The sequence below is a fragment of the Lichenostomus cassidix genome, chromosome 11, assembly GCF_008360975.1.
Source record: "Lichenostomus cassidix isolate B80296 chromosome 11, HeHo_3.0, whole genome shotgun sequence".
NCBI lineage: Eukaryota > Metazoa > Chordata > Aves > Passeriformes > Meliphagidae > Lichenostomus > Lichenostomus cassidix.
In genome coordinates, this window is record NC_139492.1 from 8,511,113 (window position 1) to 8,538,978 (window position 27,866).

At 43.0% G+C, this 27,866-nt stretch overlaps 2 protein-coding genes across 7 annotated transcripts in view; one reads left to right on the plus strand and one right to left on the minus strand.

Moving 5' to 3' along the window:
* The window catches only part of PHAF1 (phagophore assembly factor 1), a 34,753-nt gene extending 27,299 nt beyond the window's left edge, over positions 1–7,454 (plus strand). For 2 of the 3 annotated variants that reach the window (XM_085071763.1, XM_085071762.1), the window contains 4 exons: positions 1,857–1,900; positions 3,257–3,315; positions 4,881–4,953; positions 5,395–7,454. In XM_085071763.1, coding sequence (XP_084927889.1) covers positions 1,857–1,900; positions 3,257–3,315; positions 4,881–4,953; positions 5,395–5,484 — 266 coding nt within the window. In that variant the 3' untranslated portion in view covers positions 5,485–7,454. The remainder of the gene's footprint in view (positions 1–1,856; positions 1,901–3,256; positions 3,316–4,880; positions 4,954–5,394) is intronic. The other variant, XR_014854504.1, reaches the window with a different exon arrangement.
* Positions 1–24,038, minus strand: part of B3GNT9 (UDP-GlcNAc:betaGal beta-1,3-N-acetylglucosaminyltransferase 9) — a 306,546-nt gene extending 282,508 nt beyond the window's left edge. Inside the window, exons 1-3 of one of the 4 annotated variants that reach the window (XR_014854507.1) lie at positions 23,821–24,038; positions 14,481–16,407; positions 13,038–14,214 (exon numbers count right to left, since the gene is read on the minus strand). Coding sequence is in view for 2 of the 4 variants with exons in the window: in XM_085071772.1 (XP_084927898.1) it covers positions 15,096–16,407; positions 23,821–23,915 (1,407 nt within the window). In the remaining 2 variants the exon portion in view is untranslated. Of the gene's footprint in view, positions 1–13,037; positions 16,408–17,162; positions 17,206–23,820 lie in introns of those variants that run through there. The other 3 variants (XM_085071774.1, XR_014854508.1, XM_085071772.1) reach the window with 3 other exon arrangements.
* Between the last annotated feature and the right edge of the window lie 3,828 nt (positions 24,039–27,866).

Below are 27,866 nucleotides of genomic sequence, written 5' to 3' on the forward strand. Positions count from 1 at the left end.
GAGGATGCTGACAGTGACAGTTATTGAGACAGAAGAAAGTTTGGAATTTGGTTTTTATTTAAGTGGAAAACATACTTCAGGATGAGTTAGCAGTTCTCTGATTTTACTCACATTACCTCTTTACTTATTTGGATCACACAAATATTTAGCTGCAACATCACTAATTTCCTGTAATGCTGCCACTCTGATAAAATCAATTACCTTGTACCTGGAGGCTTAAAATCTGTAAGACAGTCTGAGCTCATCTATCCAGTCCACTCATATTTAATATAATCTGGTTTAGCTGGGAATGAGAACAAACAGCCAGAATACATTGGCTCTATGTGCTATAGACAAAATGTCTGTTGTGTTCACCTGTAAGTCTCTACTTGAAAAAATACATATATAATCAGTGCTGATTTGGCAAGGTACTAAGATGTTCCCAGCTATGTTGGGAGCTCTGTGCATGTTACTAATCTCAGCAAAGTAGGGGAACCTTGTTTGAAGATCACAGTGATTGAAGTGGACTTCAGCATAAGAATAAATGTGTACTGGGAAGGTATTTGGATTATCTTGGGAATGCCAGATGCTGGCTAGGTTTTGGCTAGGGATGTTTTCCTCTTTCTGATTGGTATTCACTGGAAGCATTTTGCTGTGTGAAATGCAATCCTCCTGTGGCTGTCACAGGAGTTTGAGCATATGGAGGATTAAAAACCTGGAAAAACAGTGTTTGTGTATACAGGCTTATATGAAAGTTAATTTGTGCTTCAGCCAAGAGAATGAGCATGAAAGATCTCACTTCTAAAATTATTTTCCCTTAGGTTATTGTACTTGAAAGCATTAATTTGTGATAATTTTTTTTACCTCAAGTAGCATTATGAATTTATTCTTAATGTGTCCGATTTTTTGTCTATTTGGCATTCTTAACTAGCTTTTCTGGCCTCCAGCTGATGTCCAGGTCATGGAACAAGTTGTGAACAGATGTTATAACAGTTTTGAAAAACCCATTTTCTCCCCTCTGCTGGCAGTGCCTGATGCAGTTTTATTAGTTCCCTTTTGTAGCTCAAATTCAGATGATAAATTAAGATCAGAGTTCAAGTTCCACAGACACTGAACTCTCAGCACAAAGAGACCATGCTCAGAGAGGGAAAAGTACAGAGGAGCAAATGGTCTTTAACTTGATTGAAAGCTATGTTTGACATGTTTAGTGTCTAGGTCCCATTCCCACTGCTTTGGGAACATGCTTTCAGTATTGAGGAGTACCCAAATAAATGTATGTAACATTAGTATGAAAGTACTTGAAACCATCAGCAAGCAGTTTCTGTTTAAAGTTGTAATTGTAAATGCAATGCTGTCCCTTCCTGCAGCTTTTTTTAATTTAATAGGTAGGCTGCAATTCCCAAGCTCTCTGCCATCTTTATTTTGGAAGAGCAGTGTTTTAACTGATTTCAGGCCTGCCAGCTCCTGTCACCAGATGTCAGTTTTAGCCAGCTTTCTTTGCAAGTGCAGTGGAGTGTTTTGGACTTAATGAGTGGCACATCATGTTACCTCCACGAGTGGCTGTGCTAGGCTTGTTAACTTAGTGCAAAGAGATGGAGTTTCTTTTACAGTGATGTTCTTCCATCTAAGATTAAAGCTTAAGCATTTATAACCCTGAAGTTGGGAGTTGCTGTAGGTAGGGAGGTTAATCACCTTAACTGGCATTTAGTCAGCGTTACTGACAATTCTGATTGCTAGTGAATGCTGGTAAATTTGTATGTGAGCTGATCTAATGCTCTTGTGTCTCCTGCTATCTGAATTAACATCCCAAAATAAAGGATTATGTACGGGACTGTTCAAGCTTAAGCTAAAAAAGCTTTTCTGTTTTTGTGTCATAGATAGTGCTGATTCACAGACAGAAACATGTACAACATACAGCAAGGTAAGTCTGCAGAACTGAGTGTTTTCCTAATTTTCTTAAACCATCTAAATGATTTATGCCAACTTTACAATACACTTTAAAGAAATTACAGCAGTGCTATCATATTGTCTTAAAGTGGAATAGTAGAAGGCCAAAAGCTAGTGTATGTCTTCTGGTTTAGATATTTTGGTGTGTTAAAAGATTTAAGACATTTGTAATAGCACACTTCAAGTAAACTAAATTACTGCATTATGGCATGGCTTGCATTTTAACACAGCTGCAGGTAGAAATAATGAAATAAGTGATATGGGAAAATAACAGCAGTGGTTGCTGAATGCTAGCTGGAAGACATGTTCCTAAACAAAATTCTCACAGAACTATTGGACTAAACATAGCTCTTGAAGACACATACTATTTAACAAGAGAGTCCAGTGCCCTTCCCCTTTCTTCTGAAGGGCACCAGTAATAGGATGTTCCTCAGACAGCAGTCTTTCAAAAATGTCACTGCCAGGGTGACACCTCCTGATGACAGCAGGCTCCTTGAAGGCTCTGCAGCCTTACCACCTAAATTAACTTCCCAACTGGGCAATTGCTGCTGCATATTTGAGAGCTCCGTTGAGTTGAAAAACTTCTCAAAAACCGTGTTCAGCAGTGTCTCTGCAGTTATTATTCAGCCAGCGTCAGTGCTGCTCTCTTGGCTCCTGGGGTGCCAAGTGAAGGCTTTCCTTGGTGAATTTTGGGTCCCATACTGGGAAGAAAAATTGGAGTCAGCAATCTGGAAGCTGCCATTCTATACTTTTTGATTTGAATTACTTACAGCCTTCAGTGCTTTGTATTTCAGTTTTGTGTGTGAAACTACAGCTTCTTAGAGTCTGGTTAGAGTGAGGAAAACTGCTGGACACTTCCCAGTCATTAAATAGTACAGCTTTCCTCTTCTTCAGTCTTGTTGCTTAAATCAAGGAAGGACTTTTGGGAGAGGTAGCAGTGGTGCTATTTTTCCTCTCTGCACAGGTATGTAAGAGGATATTTTGTTGAAGTTTGCCACAGCTGCCTTGGTCTCTGAGGTGCCCCTGAAATGCTGCAGGACTTTCCAGCTACATTTTATCCATATGACCCATAGAAATTTTTATATTAATATTCTAATTCCAAACTATTTTTAGGCAAAAATTAGAATATATCTTAAGAGAATTTACTACCCCTAGCAATGGTTAGTTCCTTTGAGTATGGCTCCAGTTACAAAATACTTCTGTAAATACAACTTCAAGTTTATTTGGCAAACGAGTTTATCACAAACAAATGTGCATGACACTCCTCCTAGATAAAATGAAGAGTTTTCCTGTGCCTTGTTTTAACACAAATTTGTTGATGTGTTTACAGTGGGACAGTATTCAGGATCTACTGGGGCACCCTGTAGAGAAGCCAGTGGTACTTCACAGGTAAAAACCTCTCTTTATTTTGCTTGGCAAAGATTGGGCTGACAACAGAGGATGAAGAAGTGTCTAGTTACTCTAGTTACTTCTGCAGTGTTTTGCTGGTTAAAGTTTCAGGTTATTTTGGCAACTAGCAAGACCAGATAGCTGCTCCCAGAGGAAATAAACTGACATGCTGAGTGAAAGCATTTCCTAAATTCTTTTTACTGCGAAATCCAGAGAAGATCGCAGAACAGTGAAGATGCATAAAAATGTCTCTTTCTTTATGAGTAATAAATACAGTTTTTATACTCCTTATATGTATTTCAATAACATGACATTATACAACACAGTATATATTTATATCATAACATGTGTAACAGGAGTCTGTCTGAAGAAGCTTTGCTTTTATGAACATACGTTGTTCTACAGTTCCTTTAGGCTGACTGAAGATAGAATAGCCCTTAAATTTGCTGTGTTTCTGCAGGAATTAAGGTGGATGCTGGGATAAATAGGCATTATCTGTTTATAGAGTTATTTTATGATGTAAAACCATGATTTTTATCTCAGGACAGGTGTAAATGATGGGTACTGTGAAAATACTACATCAGTTTCAGATAAATGAATCTATTTTTATCAGACTTTCACATGATTTTGACTTTGATTTTTTTTTTTTTTCTTTATCCCCCTTAATCATTGTGCCCTTTGTTCCCCTTTACTGCTGTGTTATGCCAGTGAGATAGAGCAGAAGCCATGTGAATGAAGTAAAGCTAAGGTGAAATAGTGATGACATAGAGCCCTTCTATTTTTTCCATCTGTGTTGTAGAGAGTAGTTCAACCAGAGAGCGCTTTACTGAGCACATCTCAAATGGCTCAGACATGCAGTTTGAAAAACTGACCAGTTTACAAGGACAAAAGGTAAATACTCACTAGGGATTCTTTTTGGCTGTAATCTAAAAATTGTCAATATACAATCCAAATCCAATAAAAGAAATTGTCAATATACAATCCAAAAATACCAGAAATAACTGGAAGACAAGTGATACATAGATCTTGAAAAATACTGTATAATAAAACTTAGATTATTCTAGTTCAGCATCTTATTAATCAGTTAATCTTCTTAACATGCTAAAGCCAGTGGATTAATAGACAATATATAGTAAATAAAAATAATAAACTGTATATATTAAATACATATGGTAGAGGTTGAGACACAAAGGGAAGGATCTTGCACAAAAATAATGCGTAATAAGTAACATGGTGCTTCTCTTTTCTTGTGTATCTGGGATTTTTTTAGGGTTCTTCCTGTTCAAGTTAAGTGCAGGAGAGTTTTCCTGTAGAGGTCACTAGTGGCTTTTTGATTACTTTATCCCCAAGTGTTACTAATGACTCTATGGCATCAAGCACAGTTTCCTCTGGCTTACTTGGAGTCTAGCAGTAGTGTTGCATAATGGAGGTTTGCTTTCTTTTGTTGAAAGCCATGATAAATATGCCATAATTTACCTTATGTTACTGAGTAGTTATTCCTCCCTAAGAAGTTCCTGATCCTCACATACCCATTTAAAAATTTTTTTCCCTTCTTTTCTGTTCAGGTCATCATCTCCGAACAACACTAACCCATTTGGGTCAACCTTTTGCTTTGGACTGCAGCGAATGATCTTTGAGGTTGGGAAAAAACTTTCTATTTTTGTCTGAGCATGGGAAGATGAGGAGTTTGATATTACTATGAGTGGCTTCTTACTTCCTATTGCAAGAAAAGTCAGTGCTTGGGAGTGGCTGTAATTTTAGTGCCCGTTGGCAGAAAGAGGCAGCTTGGCAACCTCTTTTCTGATGTTGTTCATTTGCATGTTAAAGCTAGAACTTCAAGATTGTCACCTGGAACTCATACTAGGAGGTTACATGCACATGGCTGGTTGGAGCATGCTCGTGTTGTGTCATGGAAATCTAAGAGACCATTTTTAGGAGCTAGCCAAGAGCTTGTTGCTGTCATTTGTTGTTGGGATTTCTCCCTTCAGGCAGATCACTCCTGTATTCACCATTTTAATTCTTCTGAGTTTTAGTGTACCACTTCTTTTAATTTCCCTTTTCCCCGCTGTGCTTTTGCAGGTGATGCAGAATAATCACATAGCTTCTGTTACTCTGTATGGCCCAACACGGCCCAGCAGCCAGTTGAGAACGTCGGACCTTCCCCAGTGAGCATCCCCTGCAAAGTCAGCTAATCTCAATGCTACAGAATTAGTACAGCGTGCCTTGATTTGCTGCCACTTATAATATGGAAAGCACGTTATGATTTTATTTTTTTTTTCAATAAGCCTTTCCACCCAGGAGCGGTGTGGAGAGGAAATTCTCTCAACCCTTCATCATGGGGCATGGAACTGTTGATGGAGGAAAGCAGCTTAGGTGCCTGTGCCATGGTTTATTCCTCTCCGTTGCCCTCATCCTATGCAGCACAGACCTGAAGAGACTGTCCCTCCTTCTCAGCTGGCAGAAGGGGGAATGGAAGAGGGGCACGTAATGACTGCAAGAATTAGAAGCACAAACTTTCTGAGCCTTGGAGCATCTGGAAGCAGGTATTGATTTTAGTCTGTTTGTGTTACTGTATTGATGTGGTGGTCACATTTTAAGAAAACGTGTGTGTATATATATATAGATATAAACACCTCGGTATTTCTGTGGCTTAGGACATTGTACCAAGTGTGACAAGGATGTATATATGTCCATGATTTCAGGCACCACATCTTTGTGTAACTTTAAACCAAGCAAGTAGCATGTGCATAATACTTGGTTGTAACATTTGCACTACATACACTTTAATTACTTGATAAACGTTTATCTTCACTGAGGAGCATCTGTGTACTGGGTGTGAGTGGGGTGTGGTGGTTATTTAATGTACACTGCGCATAAAGCTTATTTATACAGTGGATCAAACTTATCCACCTTCCTGCACTAATATGTACTTGATATGCTGATACAATTTTTTTCTGTCATGGCTGGTTTACTAATTTTTTTCATATGCAATTTCAAAAAAAAAAAGAATTCTGGAAGGGGTTATTTCTATGATTGAATTGTGTTTTAGTGAAAGGATTTGATACAATTTTTCATACTAGTGAAAAATTTAACGAAGAAATAATGTTGCCTCACTTGCCTCTGTTCCAAAATCCTTTATTCTTACTCTATTTCCTCAGAGAAAGAAAAGCTGTATATAGTGGTATCTCAGAAAGAAATTCTGGAGTTCCGCCATCACCAAGATAACCTTTTCTGTAACTTTTGATGTATGATTTTAATTTATGCCAAAGGTTTAGCCAAAGACATCCTCGTTGTAGTTTCACCATTTCTGTACATACATGCTAACTGCACACCCCACCCCAGCAGACAGGATATAGGCTTCTTTCTAGTTGGGAGATGCTGCTCGCGACATTTTATCCCAGGAGGATACTTTAGGTTTCTAGTTCTCTTACCAGTCTTATTTGGGAGAAATAGGTGGTCTGTCTTTGAAATAATGAACCCTTTTTAAAAATGGACAAGAGAAATGTATAATTTTATCCCATTTTTAATATTTTGGTGTTGCAACTTGTGATACATAGATGACAATTTTGTGAGTTTTACTATGTGTGTACAGATTTTTGTAAATATGACATTTTTGTAATTTTAACTCCATGTACAGTGTAATCCTGTATAGTTTATCAATGAATGAGAGATAGGAAATTGAATGTTAACTGAAGTTTTGGATCCTGGACCAGTAGCAGGGATAAATGTGTGTGGGTGTGAGATGTTCTTTGCCATTTAGTCTTCCTGTATACTGTGATACTCTAAACTGTTTTGCTAAAACAAACAAAAAAGCCCCATGGAGAATCTAATGGATAAGGAAAAAGTTACTGTTTACCTTTATCCCTAGGTGTCACTCCTGTTGAATCCCTGTTCAATCTGTGCTGTCTCCTGTGATCGTTGCTTGCTAAGAAAATTCTATGCCTCAATCTTCCTTTTTTGTTTCCTCTCTAATTTTAATTTCATTTTACATAGCCCTTCTGTAAATTAAATGGAATAATAATGAGCATGTACACTGAAAGAAAAATAAAAAGAGACTCTCGGTTACTGTTTTTGTGTTAAATACAGTTGCTGGGTGTTTTTGTAATAAAATCATGGATGTTCTTGCTTTTTTTTTCTTACCAGTTAGTTCTTTTTATTTTACTGGCTTTCAGATATTGTATTTGAAGGACTTGACTATAATTACTTTATAGCCAGTTCAGTATGTTCTCCAAAGAAACAGTAGCATAACTTGGTAAATTCATTAAATCATTTTATAAGGTTTGCCCTTTGTGTTCAGAAATGCGATTGTTACACTCTTGTTGGCCTTTGGGGATCATGGAAATCAACCGAGCTTCAAAGAGGGGGAATATTGCACAGCAGGAGGGAGGAAATGCCTGCAGTGAAAGCAGCAAATGTGAATTCTTGTACTGTGTTCGTGTGCCCTAAGGGACTTTACAGAAAAGCTTTGGAAGTCTCCTTGCACTGCAGCAGCTCAAAGGTTAATTCAGGGCTTGAGGAATGGGACTTGTTTCCATTCATGTTTCTCCTGCACTGGCTGGGTGAGGCAGGGAGAGCACTTGGCCTCCTCCTGCAGCATCCCTCGGTGCTGGAAGACAGACTGACCTTGCTTGGTGCTTGGCTCACTGTGCTCTTACAGAATTTTATGGTCTCTGAACTGAGATGCTGTGCATGCTGGTTCTTAGTACTAAAATGTGACAGCAATCCTGATGCTAACTTCAGTTAATTTTAATTCATCCTTTTCTAATAAAGGCTCTAGATAAGCTGCAAGAGGAGATAAATCCTTGATGGGATGATTTGAGTAATGGCTATGCAGATGCCATCAATATCCTGCTCTCAAGTGTATTGAGTTGAATTTCTTCAGAGGAGTGAGGTCAAGCCTGCTGCTGTAGCATGAACCCTGAGACAGGACTTAGGACAGGAGCAGCAGCTAACCAAAGGTATTTAATAACTACAGTGACTCCCAGCTTCACTTAAAATGCTCTGGTGAGTCCAAGTCACTAAAATAGTATTGGTAATTAGTACTCTCTTAACAACCCAGATACTTCTCTAGGTCAGTTCTTGATACTGAAAAATCCTCTACACAGACAAAAAATTAAAGACAACTTTGAATCTTGGGCATTGCTGCTGGGCTGAGCTCAAAGCGTTTGACTTTTGGGAGAGGCAGATCTGAAGAAGCACCAGGGAAGATAATGTGGATGTTTTGATTTGTTTGCTCCTGTTTGGACTAAGCCAAGCCAAGCTGTTCCTGTGCTGATGCATTAGGGAAGCTGGTGTGGAGCATTTAAGGACTTGCTGGCATGAAAAGTTTAGGAATGGATAGAGGGGACTGATTGCAGTTTTGAATCACCAGGAAGAAGAGAGGAAGGAATAGAGGAGCTCTGGGGGGGGTCAAGGCAAGGATGGCAGTGTGGCAGGAAGGAGGGGCTGGGATGAGGCAGTTCATCTGAACCAGGAGCTGTTCCATGCAAAGGGCTGCTCAGGGGGAGCAAGGGGCCAGCTCTGCCTCCTCCTCCCAAAGGAACTGAGAGATTTGGCCTGCATCAGATCCCATCTTGCTGGGTACCCTTGTTCCTTGTAATAATTCCATGTGGTTTGATACAGATCCTGCATGTTGGCAACATGTGTGCTGGTTCATCATTTTGGTTTCATATGATAAGTGTTTGATATAAAGTACAATTGCATTTTTAATAAAACACATAGTGCATATGATCCCCTTCTGATTTGTGCCTTTTTCCTTTGTAGAGAAGTGAGGAGTTTGTGTGTGTGTCTGCTTGACTTTATTATTGCAATATTGTGCACAGTATTTTATTTCTTTACACTTAATAAAACTGATTGTTGTGCCCTTTTTTCTGGAGGTGAAGCTGACATTTCTTCCCGTATTCTTCATGCCTTCAAACAGTCCCTGGGCTCCTGTGAAGGCTCCAGGCAGTGCTGTATAGATCAGTGCTGCTATGTAATCCTAGAACTCTCTGTTCCCCAAAATGCAGTTCCTGTCAAGAAAAAGCAATCTTCTGTTGCCGGGAACTGCTACATTTCTAATTCTAAACAGATTTTTTTCTGAAATAGTAGTCATATGGTGTGTGAGAACTGATTCATGTGATCTTGATCGTTCATATTCCAGAGCTCCCATCCAACCTGTTTAAAACAAAATCTTTCAGCACTACAAGATGATGGTGATTCATCGTTACTGGGGGCTGGCTGGAGGTTAGGGCCCAGCTGCTGTTTTCCAGAGGGAAATCAAGGATGTTGCTGCCCCCTTCACACTGACTTTCTACCTGCTGGTAGAACCTGTTAGTCACTTAACTAATCTGCTCAGCCAGAACTTCTGTTAGGTTTTGTGTTTGATGGCTCAAAATGTACAGTGAGAGTAAATCTGCGTGTGTGAGTCAGTGTGGCTCTTACTTTGAAAGAAATGTTAAGTCCAAGCCCTCTCTGCTTGCTTTCTCCAGAGTATTTGGGCAAGGACCAAGTTGTCTGATTTGGCACAATTTCACATGGGCTGGTTGTGTTCAGAATAATTTTTGGTGTCATGATGCAAGAAACATTATTCCATGCTAGTTACAATTGTTCTGTGTCAATTTTTGCCCAATAAACTCCTTATTACTTTTTTTTTAAACCTCGATTAGACCAATGCAAAGCCCCCTTCTCTCTGCCTGACTCTTGTCAGATGTAGTCTGACACAGCTGCGTGTCAGACTAGCTAAATAAATACCTCACCCTGTGTGTCTGAGGAATTAAAGTACCAGTTAGTTCTGGTTGGTTCTTTTCATGTAAAGTGTGGACCAGGGCATTTCAGAGAGAGAAGGTAAGGCTGAAGCAAAGCAAGGGGAAATGAAAAATTGAGCTTACTGGAGATATGTAACTCTTAAGCATTAAAAATAGGCTCAGTGAAGCAGAGGGCTTTGTTACAGGCCAGGATAAAACCAGTTTACAGAGGGAGAACTGCACCCATGAGGGGATTTGTTTTTGTGGGGAGTGTATGTGTTACTTGGAGGGTTCAGGTGCAACTTAAATGCCATATTCTTTGCCTATGTGAACTTTTGCTGTAACTAATAAAGTCACTGTTAAAATGTCTTATCTGCCAAAGCTTACATCCCAAGCTTTTGTGGTGTTTGTGGGGATGTCTGTTTCTCCATCAGGCAAAATAATTTCTTCTCGTGATCTGGAAAAACCAAGTGCTTGAAACATCAGGAAAGGTAAGCTAGAGTTTGCAGAGGTCACTTACTGTGGTGTAAGATGCCATTATAACAGTAACTTTTGTTCTGGACTAGCTGTAATGGTTTAATGTAATATTTTCTCTTTCATACATTAATGAACTCCCTTTTTAAATTTTACTCCTTTGGTTATCTTAAAGTACTGCATATTGCAATTCTGGAAGTTGGCTTTTAAGTGCCTTAATGTTTCACACTTACTATATATATATATATATATATATATATATATATATATATGTATTCCAGTGAGTGCATAAGTTTCATTCTAGTATTATCCTTCAATGAGACATTTAATTTAAATACCAGTCACAAAAAAACCCTGCATGATTATGCAATGTGCAGTCTAATCAACTAAATAATCAAACCAGCCTGATTCTCTGTATTCCCTTTTCCCCTCTGCTCATCTTTCAGAAAAACTGCAGCCCTGAAATCCTGAGTTTACCCTGCCTCTTGCTGGGTAGCTCTGCTCCATCCACAAGTAGGGAGGCTATGGAAATTATTCCACCCTTTTCTTCTGCTTCTGTGGCCGTGGACACCATTTGTCTTATTATCACACCTTGGTTCCCACCCAGCTCAGGCACCCTCCTGGGACAAGGCTGTCACTGTAAACCTGTGTTATTTTCTTTTTTTTCCCCATTTTTAGCACGTGGAATGTCAACAGATGGGCTGGGAAAGGAAGAGGGAGAGTGAAGATCCCTGAGCTGGGTCTGAATGGATTGGAGAGAGCATTGGGCTGGCCAGGAATGGTGGGAGGACTGTTTGCCACTCTTGGAGGGACTCAGTTGTGGTCCTCCTTTGGGCTTTACTTTCCCCTCTCATTCCTCAGTGTGGTTTTCTTACTGATCATAAGCCTAGAAAGTAATGAAAAGTTGTATTTTAAAGTTTTACTGGTTTTTAAAACTGTCAGTGCAGTTAGTAGCATCATTAGGGAAATGTGGTGAGCTGATTTTCTGGGCTGCTGAGACCTGCAAGTCCAGCTGGAAGAGGTAAACTCAGGAGATCAGTTCTTCACACTGGGCTTTGGGATAGACTTTTCTCTCTGCTCTGATGGTCTTTCAGCACTCCCCAGGGAATGTTCTCAGTGCTGATATTTAGTGAGGATTCTCTGAGCTGTTTGATCATTTTGTACTGTTTGAGTTTGCAGCTGAGGTTTGCTTCTGAGAACCTGCTGTAGAAAGATGAATAATTAAGCTGCAGACAGGAAGCACAAGATTTTAATACTCAGTTGGCTTTCCTTTTTATGATGTCTGAGTCTGCAGTGGCTTAACTGAATGACGGATCTTGGCATTGGCTACCAGCTCGTGTGTCCAGAGATGCACTCGGAGGTGCTGAATGTGAAGCTCAAACCAGCTCTGCTCATTATGGTGACCAAATCTGGCTACTTATGTACAGTAGGAACAAAACTTGACTGTGTGTGGATCCTTGGGACTCAATAAAACTTACTGCAGTGTATTAGTTTCAGAAGTTTATGCCTGTACTGAGGAAGTCTGCTTGCCATTTTTGCTACTGGTAGAACCCACTTAAGATGTTTTCATGTTTTCTTGTCCTGGATTAGTCACGAAAAAACTGCCAAGCAAGGCTGCCAAGGAAACATGGCTGGTATACTGAATTAGCCAGTTAATAAAGCTACTCGGTGTGATTCTGAAATGGATAGGTTTGGTTTTCTGAGATGAATCAGAAAGGTGGGTAGAGGGTCCTTCCTGCCAGCTCTCATGCATGTCTAGGGGGTTAGGATTTTCTGAAAATTTTCTCATCCTTTAGGAAACAATCTCCAGCTTGGGTGAAGTCAAAGCCTTTGCCTTCTGTAGCAGTAAGCAGAATTTAATAAACTGCAGGGGCTGCAGCACTGCTCTCAGCATTTCCCCAGAGCATTATGCTCACATATGGGGTCTGTGAACCTCCAGCTCAGCTGCAGACGCAAATGGAAACTTAGAGCCAGGTCAAACAGGCCATGCAGCCGAGTCTGGAGAACAAAACCAGATGGATCTTTCATTAATAGAGACTCTGGTATTCACTGGATAAAAGAAATGAGCTATTCTATAGACTAAGACAATGCAGTAAACAGTTTGTTCTACTCTGTGTCTGCCTATCAGGGTATGTGCTGGCACAGACTGTGTCAACACAGATGTTGAACAACAACTTTGATCTGGGACAAAATGCACTCATTAATGCTGTGCTGTGGGTAGACTGCAGATCTGAAGACATTATAAAGGGAGGAGCCAATCTCTGCATCTTCAAGTTTTAAAGGAAGACTTTAATAAGGACTGCTGAACCTGACTAGCTGCCTCGTAGGAAATTGTAAGGTAAACTCTTTATTTTTCTGTCATTGCCATTAAATTAAGTCCAGCATAAGGAAATACTTACCAAGTTATCCAAAATACTGAATAATGTATTTTTCATGTGACTGTCCTCATGAAAAATCTCTGTGGTTTTAGTCTTACAATGTGTGTGCAGGTGTATTTGACAAACTCACTCTGACAACTAGAGGCACATCTGCATGCTGTCTTTTAATGATGGTATAAATAATTTCCCAAACTGTAAACTACTCACAGGTAATACATTTCTGTACAATCTCATAAATAAACAAGTATCACACATGTTAGCAGACAGGGGCAGGGGTGACTTTCTCCCACCAGTGAGGCTTTAGCTTAGTTCCACACCCTGCAAAGCTTCTGGTGAAGCTCACGTGAACATTTTGTATTTCAGGATTGCATCCTGAAAACATCCCAAGTGTAGAAATCTTTCCATTTCTATATAGCTGACCTTTCCTTGGAAATACATGATTTCAATAATGTTGTAAGGCTTAAACTCATGATGAAGATGAACAATGTGTAAGGCTGTTGTTCATAGTCTGCCCACAGACAGTCCCAGCCTGCTGTTCTCTTTGTGCATCATGAGCAGCAGCACTGAGCCCCAGCTGCTGCGGGGTGGTTCCACATGGATATGAAATGCAGCTGTGCTGCAGGCTCTGTGCAAGGCAAAGCAGCTTCACACTTTTATGACTGATTGTAGTTTTCTTTGAAGCTGTGTAGATGTACCATCCTGAGAGGTTCTCTGATGGATAGGAGTTTGGGGAAGGGGGGGATTGGAAAATAATTAACAAATACAGTATCAGAGGTGAATTCAGGCTATTTGCCCCATGAATTTCACAGCTTTTTAGCCCTGTTTTAGAGGAATTTACTTCTGCTTTGATGTCTGACAAAAGTATATTCTTTTAAGGTATTTTTTTAGGGTCTGCTGTTGGGAAAAACAAAATGCATCAAAGTTTAGACTATACTTTGAAAAACTGAGCAATGCAGTGTTCTTGTCTGATGCTTAAAATACTTACAGAATTCCCAGCTGAACCTTGGAAAGCCCAGCAGAAAGTTTGCTGTGTGGTTTTGATTTCTTGCAGTAAATTTAGATGGACTTTTATTCTGAAGTCCTTTTGTCTGAAAACTTTCTCCCTTCACATGACACCCGCAGCAGTATGAAAGTCCTGGCTGCTCTCTGCAGCTGACTGTGCCAAGCAAGAGCACCAAGGTCTGCAGGAACCAGCCCAGTCCATTGACAAGTCCTTTGGTTTGAAGCAGTTCCCAGATGTGACGCAAGCAGCAGCTCTGTGTGGGGGTTACCCTTGTAAGCAAAGGCCAAAGGATCTCTCCAGATGCAAACCTTCTGAAAATCTGAATCAGACGGTAAGAGTGATCAAATACTGTTGGATGACTTTAGAGTTTTCCCCGAATGTCAGTGCGGAGAGCCTGAGCCCAGGGAAGAGCCAAAACCCAGTCCACAGGTCCCCTGAGTCTTGAGTGTGTCAATGGAGCAGATATTTGAACCGAGAATAATGATGAAAGATCAAGATTCTAAGGGATCAACTCAAAATTCTTGTCTTTTCTCTAAAGGCCCTTTGTGAGTCTGCTCCTTTCTAGTTATCTGTCAAAGGACTTACCTGTCCTTTGTTCAAGTAGCCACACCAGCCTCAGGATCCAGTTTGATGTCTTGTAATCCAGCTGAACTGCACTAGGATCCCATTTCAACAGCTGTTTGTTTTCCTCTTCTTATGAGACCTGCAGAAAACCAACCAGGCAGCAGTGATGTGACCTGAGCAGACACTAAGGTGACTTGATTTCCTTTACCCTAGTTACTGTTTGGTCCTTTCTCAAAGAGTCTAAGTCAAGTAGCAAGTTGACTATGATCCCTGTGCTCCCTGGTGTCTGTTCTTACCCAGTGTCTTCTTTCATTTATCACACTTCTAACCATACTGAAAAATCTCCAAGGACTGCATTTTTCAATGTGCTTTTACACACTAAGCACTATTATAATCCTAATAAATAATAATAAATTATATCTATTATTATGATTATTTGGACTCATTAGTACAGAAGGACCCACATGACATGTATATGCAAATATGGAATTTGGGCAAATTCCTGCAATTGTTTGTTGTCTTCTCTTAACATTGTAAATAAGATGTGCTAGAATATTTGGAAAGTTGGTTTGATGGGCTGCACTGGTTCCAGGCTCCCTTTCTTGTCTGGTCTGCTGTGTGTGCTCTCTGCCTCCATTATCTGAGGGGTGATGCTGGTGTTGTTATCTGAGCTTTCTTCTTCCATTGGAAAGGCTTCTTCACCTGCTTCTTCTGAGTGCAGGAAAGCCGTGGGCTGTGGAGCAGGTTCCACATTAGCCAGATCTCAGCCACTTTCAGGCTGTGAACTACCATGAGGTCTTTGTAAAAACAGGGATCGAATGTCTGTAGGTGTGGGGCAGCAGAAGGCTTGACAATGCCAAAGGTCTTGAATCCTTCATGTAAAATGGGCTTGAGGTTGATTCTCTGCAAACACATGCCCAAAAAGACATCATCGATGGGGAACAGCTCCACCTCTCTGCAAGCCCTGGAGAGCTTCCTCATGGTGCGGCTGGACAGCAAAAACCCTCCTCCTCCTGCGTAGGCTGGGTAGATGCTCAGCCCATACATGGTCTCTGGGATGTAGTATTTGCTCTTGCGGACACGGATGGGACGGGCATTGTAGATGATGTCCCCAACAAAGAGGTCTTCAGTGGGATCATGTCTCTTGAGGAAATCAACAATGTTCTCGACGTTGACAAAAACATCAGCGTCACCTTTAAAAATAAATTTCACGTTGTGGCAGAATTCAGCAGCCCAGCTCAGGAAGTGGATCTCCTTCAGGGTCAGGTTGAAGAAAGTGTCCATGAAGTCCCAGAGTAAAATGTCCCGGTATGTCTGACTCTCCTGGTGGATCAGGGTCTCCCACGTCGCCAGCACTGTCCTATTCTTTGGTGTTCCTAGGAGGAACACTCGCTGGATCTGCTCCCCATTCACCAAACCCTCCCTGCCCCAAGTTTTCCGGACAATCTCACGCCTGTCAAAGTCTTCAACTACTGATTTGATAGCAATGAGCAGAAAGGGACCTCCTGGCGTTTTTCGGCATTTCCTGGGTTGGTTAATGAGGAGATTGAAGTTCCTGTTATCCTTGTTTAGGAGATAGAGCTTGAAGTTGAAGGCAGAATCAGTCAGTGGGGGTGGAGTTGTAGTTTGGACTCTGGTTTTGGCCACTTCTGTTTGTCTCATTACAGGGGTAACTTGGGGTCTGGGTGCAGTTGCCTCTGCTGGCATTGGTCTCTGAGGTGCTCTGGGATCTGAGACTGTTTTTGGTGCTACTTGAGGTTTGTTCTGTGTTGGCTCCTTCTTTCCTGCTGGGATTAAATGTTCCAGCTGGGAGTAGAGTAAAGAACAAAGCACTACCAGCAAGAACAGGGTACAGATCGCATCCCCTTTGAGGCGAACTCTCATTGTCTCTCTGGTGTTCCTGGGACTGTTAAAAGCTGTGTTTGAGCTACCTGGCACCACTGTCCATCTGTAAATGAACACAGATTCCGTCAGCAGTGAGGATTTGGCAGGTCTGAAGCAAGCATCAGTTTAAAAACCCGGCAGCAAAGCACGTTTTGCTCACACAAGCACTGATACGATGAGGAACTTGTCAAAAGGCACACTGGGTTGCAAACTTAATGCTGATCCTAGTGCCAGCTCTGTGACTTGGTTTGTTCAGTCACTAAGCAGTCATCCATCATCCTGAAAACCAACAACCTGAAATCCTGCATCCCTTACTGCTGAATGTGTTTTGCCATTTCAGAGATTTCACTGGGAAAAGCAAAGTGGAAAATGATGACTGATGCCATTCTCCCATAAATCATTACCTTGATAACCATTACTTGCTGTTTTTACCCTTTTTGACTCAAACCAGGGAGGCCCAGAGCTGACTGCTGCAGGGCAGGCTCTTCATGGCAGTGTGTTGCTGGTGTTTTGCTGCATGCAGAGCCAACTTTTGTTAAACCAACTGTGATTTGTACTCTAAATGAATACATTGGGTACAATCTAGAATTCACACAGGACCTTTTTCCTGCCAGCATTCTTTATAAAATATTAAACCATTGTAAGTAACTTCCATTAATAAGGTTAGAAGGGGCCATGGGTGTTTTTCCTCTCTAAGTGAGAGGTGGGGAAGTAAATCCCAATATGCAGAAGCAAGGCAGAGCTTGGTGTCACAAAAAATTTTGTTCACGTATGATACATGAAGCTGCCTTTTGAAATACAGGATTTTTCCTCACTTACACTTTTCCTGGAGATCTTCTATCTTATTTGATCAGTTCTTCAACTGCAAACAAAATAAGAATGAAAGAGCAGTAAGAAGGCAGCAAGCAGCAGGTCACCATAGTTCAGGAAAGAGCTGCTCAGGTGTGTGCAGCTGCAGCAAAGGCAGATCCTCTCGTCACCCCTGCAGGTGCAGCCACTCCCTGCAGCAGCAATGACAGAGCTGGACAGAGGGCACCCTGCAGTGCTCCAGGAGGAGGTGAGTGACTATCAGAATTCCTACAGTCCTCAGCAAGGAGGAAGTTCAGTCCTGCCCAAACACTTCCCACAAGTGCACATATTTTACACACCCACTGATCATGTATCTTGCTCGTGTGTGATTTGTGGCTCTATCTTGCCTGTGCTGTACTAGTAGAAGCTACCCGTGAAGGTATTACAGTTGTCTGTCTTGAATTAGCTGAGATCACATCCAGAGACTTCTTTTTGGATGAGAAAAGTTGGAGAGGAACTTTTGGCACAGGTATACAGTAATAGGACAAGGGGGAAGGGCTTGGTAAGAATTTAAATTTAATTTTAACTTGAAATTAGATTGAGTCTGTATTTATGAAGTAATAAAAGTGATACTTGTGGATACTAAGCAATTTCAAGACTTATGAAGAAGCAAAATTATTACACCAGTGGGTTTCTTGGCCAACCCCTTTAAAATTCTAAGATGAACATTACTGGACATTATTATTATTTAAATACTGTGCTTTTTTCATTACTGGTTAACTTAATCTCCAAGTTACCATTGCAATGGAGAGTATTTTATCATCATATGCTATTGTGTATCTTTTCCCCAAGTATAGCTCCCAAATGTTTACTGACCTCATCTGCTTAGTCTCCATTATTTATGAAAATTTTATTTTGGCAAATGGCATATCCATGCCTTGGTGTAAGGCTCTTTGCATTCCTGGTGGATTTAAAATCACTTCATCCTTGTCCTGATGACAATGGGATTTGTCTTCAGGACTTGTTTCTTACCCTTTTCTGGCCTCTAATAGAAGGCACTGGGGTTTTGGGGTTTTCTTCATTTGCTGGCTTTTTTTGTTTACCTTTTACTCCTCTCCTAGGCCAGGCAGATGTTTTCACTGGCATAGGTTTGATACTAATAGCAGGACTGAGGAATTTTCTCCGATCTCTTGTAAATTGTTGTACAAATGTTTAGAACATTCAGGATCTGTTTTCTGTTTATGTTTCTTCTGCCACGTGGCTTGGCTCATAACTATGCTCAGCCTCATGAAACACTCCCAACATGTATAGGATGTTGGTTTGCATTTTACATCTGAAGTCCCATCTCTTCCTTCACAGTAATAGCAAATTCCTTTTTCCTTTTCTATGCAAAAGTTTGATCTTATTTCAGCTGCCAGGCTCCAGATGGTAATTAAGGAACTGGATGAAAGTCCTGGCTTTTTCCCGTGTTTAATGTTATCAGCAAGGGTTTGGAATAAAATGTGTGTATCATGAAACTCGTAATTTCCATGGCTTACAGATTTATCCTGCCAGCATCTCAGAATCTGGCAATAAGTGCCCTTGGAAAAGCCAAGAAAAACCCTGAATTGTTACAAGCCTGGGCTGATAGCCCAGATTTTCCTCAGTGTTTTCACTTATTGAAAGTAAAGGATCCGAAATAGTGATTTCCATGCTGAAATAAAACAGTTCAGCTCTGAATACAGACCTCTCATTTTCAAAAGAAGTTGCCAGCCCTTTAAATGATTCCTTCATCTAATTATATGGATTTTCCAGTCTTTGTTAGATATTTCCTTCTTTGGAAGGAAAATACCATCAATTATTACACAGGTCTAAGCTCTATCCATGGATGTCAGTGTGGGAAAAGCTGTTCTGTTCTTGAATACAGAGGGTGTGATGATTCTGGCAGACGCTCTGGTATGTCCCAAAGCCAAAAAGATTATTCATCCACCTTGACACCAGGAAAAAAAATTACAGGGCTATCAAAATGAACAGGAAATACTTGATGCAAACAAAAGAGATGTGAGCACAGCAGTGTGTTTCTCATCACAGCACCTCCCTGAGTGTCTGTATCCGAGGTGAATGCACCTCTGCTCCCTGTGCTGCTGTGAGGAATCTCCATCCAACCTGTGAGACAGAGCTGGGCTGACAAACTGCTGCAGCACTCAGTGCCTCGATGTGGCTGCCAGCACTGCCTCCTGTGTCCTCCAAGCTTGGAAAAACAGGCAGTTCTCCCTCTTTGTGTTGGCTGCCTGGGGATGGATGCAGAGGGGTGTTGAGTCCAGCTTAATGGGGTCTGAACGGGATAATGAGGTTTGTCTCCCCAGGACAGCAGGGAAGGCTGGAGTTGTTGCCTCTTGGACTGTGAATTCCAGCAATGTTAGAGGGCTGAGCTGGGCAGCAGGAAGAGGCTGACAAGTCCCATATCCATGAGGTGGCAAGATGGGGAGCCTATAAACAAGGAGTGAGCTGGAAGAACCAAGGGGGCACAGCCTGCACAGCCCAAGAGGCAACGAAAAGCTGGAAAGCTGGAAGTGGGCAGAGCTGGGCACAGCACCCTGATGAGCATCCAGGCAGGGAACTTGACCTGAGCTGTTACACATTCAGGCAGAGGGCCCAGTCCTCTGCCTGGTTTTCATTTATTTGAGAGGAGGATTCTGAAATATGGCCAAGAACAGCTGCAGTAAAAGCAGTCAAATGACAATTTAAAAAAAAAATTGCTAGCCCTTCATTCCCAGTAGAATGATGGGAAGCCTTGAGCTCATCCTGTAAATCTTCTTTTGCAGCAGTCATCACATCTCCATCACTTGGCACTTTTGCTCAGGGCCAAGATAGGAAAAAGTCCTCTGGATCCTGTCCCCAGATTCAGTCAAAAAGCCTTGGTGATTCTGGCACATTGCTTTGTGCCTTGAGCACTGGTTATTTGATCCAGCCAGCCTCAGGAAAAGCAGCTGGGATAGCCAGGCAAGCTGAAAACGTGCTGCTCTGAGCATGGAGGTACAAAATCAGCAACAAGCTCTGCTGCCCATTCAACCCAGCACAGCTCATGGAAGCATCCATCCACACTGAGCACTGCTGTGGGGTGTCCCTGGAGCAACTTGCTGCCCTCCTGCATGGGAAATGCTTCCAGTTCCCTCCTGACTCCCCTCCTTGCTCCTGATGCTGGGGCTGCCATTGGTAGGAGTGTGTTGGGCAGCAGAGGGACATTGTGTGGCCATGAAATATGTGGGGATGTGGCTGCTGATGGACATGTTTTATCTGTTTCTCTGTCAAACAAGCCAAAGAATGTGTGAGGGATCCAGCATTGATGGGTTTGATGAAGTTTTTTTATAATTATCAGGGAAGCTTGTATAGTTCTGGGTGGTGGGGATGCTTTGAGGCAATGCTTCAGTTTTGGGATATTTGTTTTCATTTCAGGTTGGCTGAAGGCATTTCACAAGAACAAAGTTATGTTCTAGCAACCAGGGCTGGATACTGAGACCTGCCAGGGCTCTGGCCTGCAAGGGGAGAAGTCTGATGTTCCTCTCCTGCCTTGTTTCCAGGAGTTTTTCCATCCAGATTCCCTCAGCAAGAGCAAAGCAAACCCCCAGGACCCTCCTCACCGTGTTCCTCTGCCTCAGAAGGAGTCCTGACATCATTCAACAGACAATAATCACCTACCCTGTGCCCACCCTGCAGCTGGGGCTGTGTAAAATAGATGTGTGCACATGAGCTCTATGCCAGCAGAGCAGGATGCTGACACCAAGAAGCCTGCACTGCCTGAAGCCATGGAGGCTGCATCTTCCCACTGACTCTCACTTGGTGCCATCCTCTGAGCCCCTGAGGGTTGGCAGAATGTTTGACTCCTGTGTCTGCACCAGTTTAGTTTCAATGTATTGCTGAATGTGCAGACATGGGGAGCACTGTTTTGGGTGAGGAATCACATGCTTGGCTCTCTTCAAGCTGCACTGGGCTGCCATCCTTCTGCTACCCTTCTACAGGAACCTGGCACGAAGGCCAAGGCTTCAAGTTCTCAGCTGAGTTACCTGAGTCTTGTCCTGGCAAAACCTCATCTTCATTTTGCATCTGGGCTCTTTGGGATACCCACAGGGAAATGTGTTAGCTTCCAGCACTGAGCTTGTTCTGCCCCACATACAAAAACTTGCATGAAACAACTTGGGTTTAACCATTTAAGATGGGTTTGAAGTGTTTAACGGGGAAAATTAGCTCTCTGTGTTGGAACAGGAGAAGCTGTCTTCCATTTCTGTGTTTGGGTGTCATGTGATGGGTTTTTTTCCTGCATGAGATTTTGGGTTTGTTTCTTTCTTTCTTTCTTTTTCTACCCCCTGCTCTACGCAAAGTCAATAATTTCATCAAAGTTACTGCTTTAAGTCGCTTTGGTGCCAGACAACTCCTCTCTGCATTTCAGGGTGTTTGTGAAGAGGTCTTATTTGGAGTTACAAGATTGTAAAGTGATGCTGAATGATTTGATCTTCTTGACTAGAAGGCAGAGATGGCTGAAATACAGAGACATCCTTTGGCCTGTTGGTAAGTACAAAGCCCTAGAAAAATGAAGTAACCAAAACAATCGCTGTGCTGCCTTACCAGATAGAAACTCATCCTATTCAGCTGCTTACAAGTTCTGAAGTCTATAAAAAAATGAGAGCAGGCTGTAGGATTTAATTAGCTGAGTGTCTTGAGAGCTATCCCAGGAGCTGGGATCATGAACCAGAACCAAAGGAGCACAGTGAGAGGAGCAGAGGCTCAGTGCTCAGCTGCACACGATGGCACAGCTTGGACACTGCTGGCCACTGCCACAGTCACAGCACTGCAGCATCACCACTGTTGTAACTTGCTGCTGCAGCACCTGGAGGCAAAAGGTCTGTTGAGTCAAATATTGAGGAAAAAGGTAACAAAAATGCAGGCCCTGCTCCAAAGACAATTTCCAACTTTCCTGTTGGAGCTGCTTTTCAGAGCCTTTTTTTTTTCCAGAGCAGAGCAAACAAATGGTTGAGATCCACAGTGTTACAGGACAGGCTGCCTTATTTATCTGCTTGGCCCAGTCCTTAAATATGTAGTTTGATCAGCTTCCCAGCTGGCTGGTCCCATTTTACTGCAGATTCTCCTGCTGGCACTGCCAGCCTTCCCTTTGCAATGCCAGTCACGTTGGGTAAGTGCTTGCAAACGGCTGCTGTGGTCACCTCCTTTCACCTTCCGCCCCAGTCACCAACCTTTACAAAGTGTACAAACTTAAACACAGAGGAACAGCAAAGCTGCTGTGTGAAGGCTGTGGAGATGTCTGTTTCCATGTGCAGGGGTCCCAGAAAGGAACTTGCCCCCTGGGCAGGACTGAGCTCTGGGACAGGCTGGTGCCAGCAGCACCCTGCTGCCCTCGCCCTGCTGGCCCAGTGAAAGTCACTCAGGCACACGTGGCACAGTTTGGGGCTGCAGCTCGTTTAAGCAATGTGTGATGTTTTCCCATCCCTTTCGGGGCAGGACATGCCACGGGGCAGTGCCCATGCAGGACTGTGCTGTGCCAGGCACCAGTGCTGGGCCCCAGCAAATCAGGAAAACTCCAACTGCTTGTAAGCATGGCACCACATCTCTGATGAGAGCGCTCAGCTGCCTGCAAGGCAGGGGAAGGTAATGCACAGAGGCCTTTTGCAGGCTGAGCAGCCTCCAGAGGTACTTTCCTAAGTTCAGATGCAGTCTTGCTCGTTGGTAGTCTGATTTTCAGAATGGCAGAGGGCTCAGCAGCTCAACGCACACCCTGAGTGTTTTGGGGAGACAGGCTTCTCCTGCTGAGTACCCCAGGTGAGGAACCTGCCCTCTCTCTTCCAAACATTCATTTCTTCTAGGCCCCAGGAGGAGAATAAAGCCTTCCAGGCTTGTGAAGGGGTAAGAAACAGGCCCCCTGAAATGGACACCTTCCTTTCCCAGCCCTCCCCAGGCTGCAGTGCTCACCACCTCTTCAGCTCCCAGACCCTCTTCTGATCTGATAAATAATTTGCCTGATGCGACCCAAACCCAAGTAATTGCAGTGCATTAGCATGGATGTATTGTTACACCCAGGCTCAGATGGGAGAGGAAGTATGTGCTGATGTGCCCCATGAACTTCAAAATTATACCCAAGGCATAAATTTATCAGAATCTGCCCAAAAGCTATTAAGAAATGTGATCACTAACTGCCTGTTTCAGAGGGGCTAAATTTTCTCCTATCTTTGTAACACTGGAGAGTTTGAAAATTCCCATGTTTTGCTCAAAGCGTACCACGGTGTAACACGGGGAAGATTCATGTCCTTTTACTGACGAAGAATGGCTTGTAAATGTAACAAGCCACCACTGGAACATGATTGTGGTCGGGAGGAAACCCTGCCTCAGAGCACTGCAGGCATTGTCTAAAGAAGCCCCAAACTTGTGTAAAAACAACCTAGACATTCAAAGAAAGTTCCGTGGAAAGTAAAGCGTAAAGCAGACGTCTCAAGGCTGGAGCCTGCGTGTTCAGAGCCTGGAGCCGACCCTGCTGCGTGTTAACCATCACGGTCCTGTTGCTGCATGTAACAACATTCAAGAGCAACAAGGCAAAAAGCAAAGCTGGGAGCAAAGGCAAGCAGTAAGTCTTCAGTTCACCCTGCTCGCCGCACAGCTCTCCCCAGCCCACCCCGATCAAACACGCTCAATAGCTACTTACAGCCCATTCGATAGCGCTGATCCCGCGTCCCCTCGGTAATGTCCCGGCAGCGAGCTGCCAAGCAGCCACATCTGGATGTCGTTAGCGGGAGACATTCCTCAGCCTCGCCGCGAAACCGAGGAAACCCTCGGGGCGCGGAGCAGCGCTGGCTGTTCGGGGCTGTTCGGGGCTGTTCGGGCTGCTCGCCGCCGGCAGGAGCAGGAGCAGGAGCGGAGCTGCCGGGGCTGGGCCGGGCTGGGCCGGGCTGGGCCGGGCTGGGCGCGGTGCGGTGCGGTGCGGTGCGGTGCGGTGCCGTGCCGTGCCGTGCCGTGCGGTGCCGCTGGTCTCTCCGCGCACAGCGCACCCGCCGCGGCAGCAGAGCGGAGCGGGACAGGAGAATTTCGGCTCCGCTCCCTGCCACGTGATGTGGCCGGGATTGCCCATGGCTCCGGCGGGACAGGGCGGAGGTGTCGGGACACTGACAGCACAGCCAGCTTGGGGTCTTCCACCAGCTCTGCAAAAAGGCTTCTCTTTCCTCCCCCCCACATAAGTTTTTTCAATAGGAAATGTACTCATTTTTCTGACTTTTCTTTCTACGCTTCGGCTTTTTTTTCTTTTAATCCCCTTGTGAGTATTTACCTTTGTAAAGAGACAAATTGAAAAATTGAGTTTGGGTTCAGCTCAGAAGTAAAATCGACTTGGGGATGTCGGGAAAATTAATCCACAAACACCAGAGGTTTATGACCGAAAAGGAGACAGAGGAGTCCTGTAACTTTATTAAGAAATAAAGGGAGAGGAGTCCTCTGTCTCCTTTCTAGATGTAAACCTCTGGTGCTTGTGGATTAATTTTCCTGACAGGGGTTGATTTCTTTTTTGCTGGTAGGGAAATGATGGGAGAAGGTAAGCTGAGCAGTGTGGAGGCTGAAGATAGATTCAAGGGTCCCTTCCAAAATATGGAACAAAAAAAAAACCCCAAAAAACCAAACCCAGATCCCACCTTTTTTTTTCTACTTAATTTGAAATACTTCGAATCAATTTTTATTTGGAGCCAAATCTAAATTGCCATCACTACTGATCTGCCAGCTGAGTGCAGCCACAGCACTTCCTATCGCTGTGGCTGTTTCTTTGTCTCTGCAGGGTAAACAATGACCCTTATTCCTCTTGCAGAGGCCAAGTGTCTGGAGAGTGCCCAGACCACGGCCACTTTAGGCAGCAAAGCTTTTCATTTACAGTGGACTTGTTGTAAAAGCAGGTTTTGACCTATTGTTTCACAAACACTTCTTTTAAAAACATAATGTAAAAATCTCTTTTTTTAAGCATCTGTGCTTTTTTGATATATTTTTTATTTCAGCTGTAATGTTGTGCTTTGCTGAGAGTGAAAACAGAGGCTGTGCCTTTGTGGCTGCCATGGCTTGGAGAGTCACGCAGGGAGTCATGCAGGAGGTGAAGGAGTTTCTCTGTGGGTGCTTCCACTTGGTGGTTGTCCCACTTGTACCTTGTTCCCTGGCACTGATCCATGGCTGGGTTATTCTTGGTCCACCCTGTGGTGTCACTCTGTCTTACAAGACTGAGATCACTGACCCTCTGTAGTAGGTCAGCCCTGTGGGACCCCAGGTTGGTGTGTCCTTCCAGCTGCTGTAGGGCAGGGCCCTGCTCCCCCCACTGTGCTCCTGCAGGCATCAAGCTATGCAGCTGGGAATACAGCTTTGTGGTAGATAAAGAAGGGCTGATCTTGTGATTTTCAAATAGTGTTTGAGATTTAAGAGATTCAGGGTAAAACACATCTCTGCTCAAGTTCATGGCAAAAGGAATTTCCTTGGATTCAGCAGTCAGGTCAGCCAGTGGCTTACTGTGCAAAGCTGCTGCAGATTTTATGTCCAAGCTCCTTGGCTCCCCACCTACAGGACAGCCTTGGGAGAGAGCTCACTGGTAGGGAGGCACTTGGGATTACAGCATGCTGAGGCCTCAGAGGAGTCCCAGATATACAACAGCACTGAAAGAAACACAGGGAGCTCCTCCAGGTGCCAGGGTGGGACAAACCTCCCCTTCTGGCCATGCTGGCTGAAACAGGCTCATCAAAACAGTAACTGGAAACTGAATAAACATGCAGGCTTGGCTTGGTTTTCTAATCAGAGCCACCCTTGCAGGTGGGACAGCAGCCTTGGCATGCCAGGAGAAATGTGTGACTTCAGGCATCCACCCTCAGGCTCGGTGCTCCTCTGGAGCTGGAGATCACCAGTGTGGCCAGAACTTCAGTGATCCCTGTTCTTACTACAGCAGTGAGTGTTCAATGAAAGTCTCTGAGGCAGTTTTCACCAAAAGTACACATTTATTTATAAAAAAGAACAGGGGAAAATATATACCAAAGTGCTTTTTCTATAAAATACAATTCCTTGGAGGTTGAATATCCTAGACCCAAGTATACCTGGCATTGCATCCATAGCTGGCTGATCCAGATCTGATGCTGAGTATCATGGGAATTTGGAATTATAAGGTCAGCAAGGGATTTTTCCACTGACAATTATGGGACTTTAACCACACATCTCTTACAGGTGTCTGTCAGAGATGTATGGCCAGATCCCTTCAATGGGTTTAAAATTCAATCCAGAGAAGAAAAAAATATATAATTTGACTCTAGGCCTTAAATATCTTCACTGTTTGGGTCCATCTCTGTATGAAGACATGAGGCCAGACCCGTCTGGTGTAAAGCACCAACGTCATGCACACTCTCCAATATGTGGGTTAGACTCAGGAAACCCTCTTGATTCCTGTTCTTGTACCTCCTTGGTTAAAGGCTACCAAATACAATACCAGAGGTTCACAGCTACACCAGAATTTTCAGTTAAACTAAATGAGAAATTTAAGTGAATTTGAGGCTCCTCATTCTGTCCACGCTCACTTCTGCTGGGGTGTGGTTCCTTTGGGATTAGCAGAGGGGAGACAGTGACCCAGGCAGCAGGACAGCTCCTCAATGCTGAACATGGCTTTGAAATAAATGCCAAAATAAACAGATATTTTCCTTTGAGACAATTTTGTATCAGGGTATCCTGTCAGGTTTGCATCTATCAGATGCCTCTTGTCAAAGTATATCTGGTGAGCATTTTGACTACACTCTCCTCTTTGTTATCATCTGTTTGAACATTGTAGCTCAGCTCTGCCAAAACAAATCATTCAGATTCTCCTTTGGACCAATCTTTTATTCCTTCTGGCAGACTGAAAGGAGACTCCTTCAAATCTGAAACATGGTTAAAACTACAAAAACAATCTGTGCCACAAAAAAAAGCCCTCTTGGATCTCATCCTGTGAGCACATTTTGGCCTGGTTTCTGCTGTTTGGTCTCTACTTTTTCTATTTCAGATTATACATGCAACTGATTAGCACCTTTATTTGCTTTTAATGTTGTGTTTGATTCTGAAACATCACCATCACCCCTGAATTTTTTTTTTACAGATATATCTCAGTATATTGAGAAGAGCAGTTACTGGGATAAGGCCAAATTCTCCAGCAGCAGCACTGTCCATGGCTTATCTCCCACCATGATGATGAATGGTCACGGAAAAGGAGGTATGAAACCGCCACTGCTATGTTCTAAACCATGCCATGTCCTCAAGACAATTTCACCATGGAATATCACTGGAAAACCCTTTTCCTTCAAGTCTCTGCAATGAAGGCACCTGTGAATGCTGTTAAAGATTATGATATTCCAGACAGGCTGCCAGGGGCTCCAGCACTGAATGGCACTTGTGAGAGGGAATATGTGAGTAAGAGGAAATACACATGCCAGTTGCTGGCACAGCAAGAAAATGCATAACGCTTGCATTCAGAAAAAAGCATTCATGGTTAGTCCTCTGTAACAGAGTAATAGCAGCAAAAAAGTTTTCTGGAGTTGAAGTTGATGCTGAATAATAAGACTTTCTCATTTTGAGCATTAACAGCTGCTACAGAAACTAGTTATTCTCACTACTCAGTGGCTGCCTTATAACTATATGTGCAAGTTGTGCACATGTATAGCTGGTCTGAGAGCTTAGAAATATTCATTACCAATGAGACAACAGGCTATGCATATG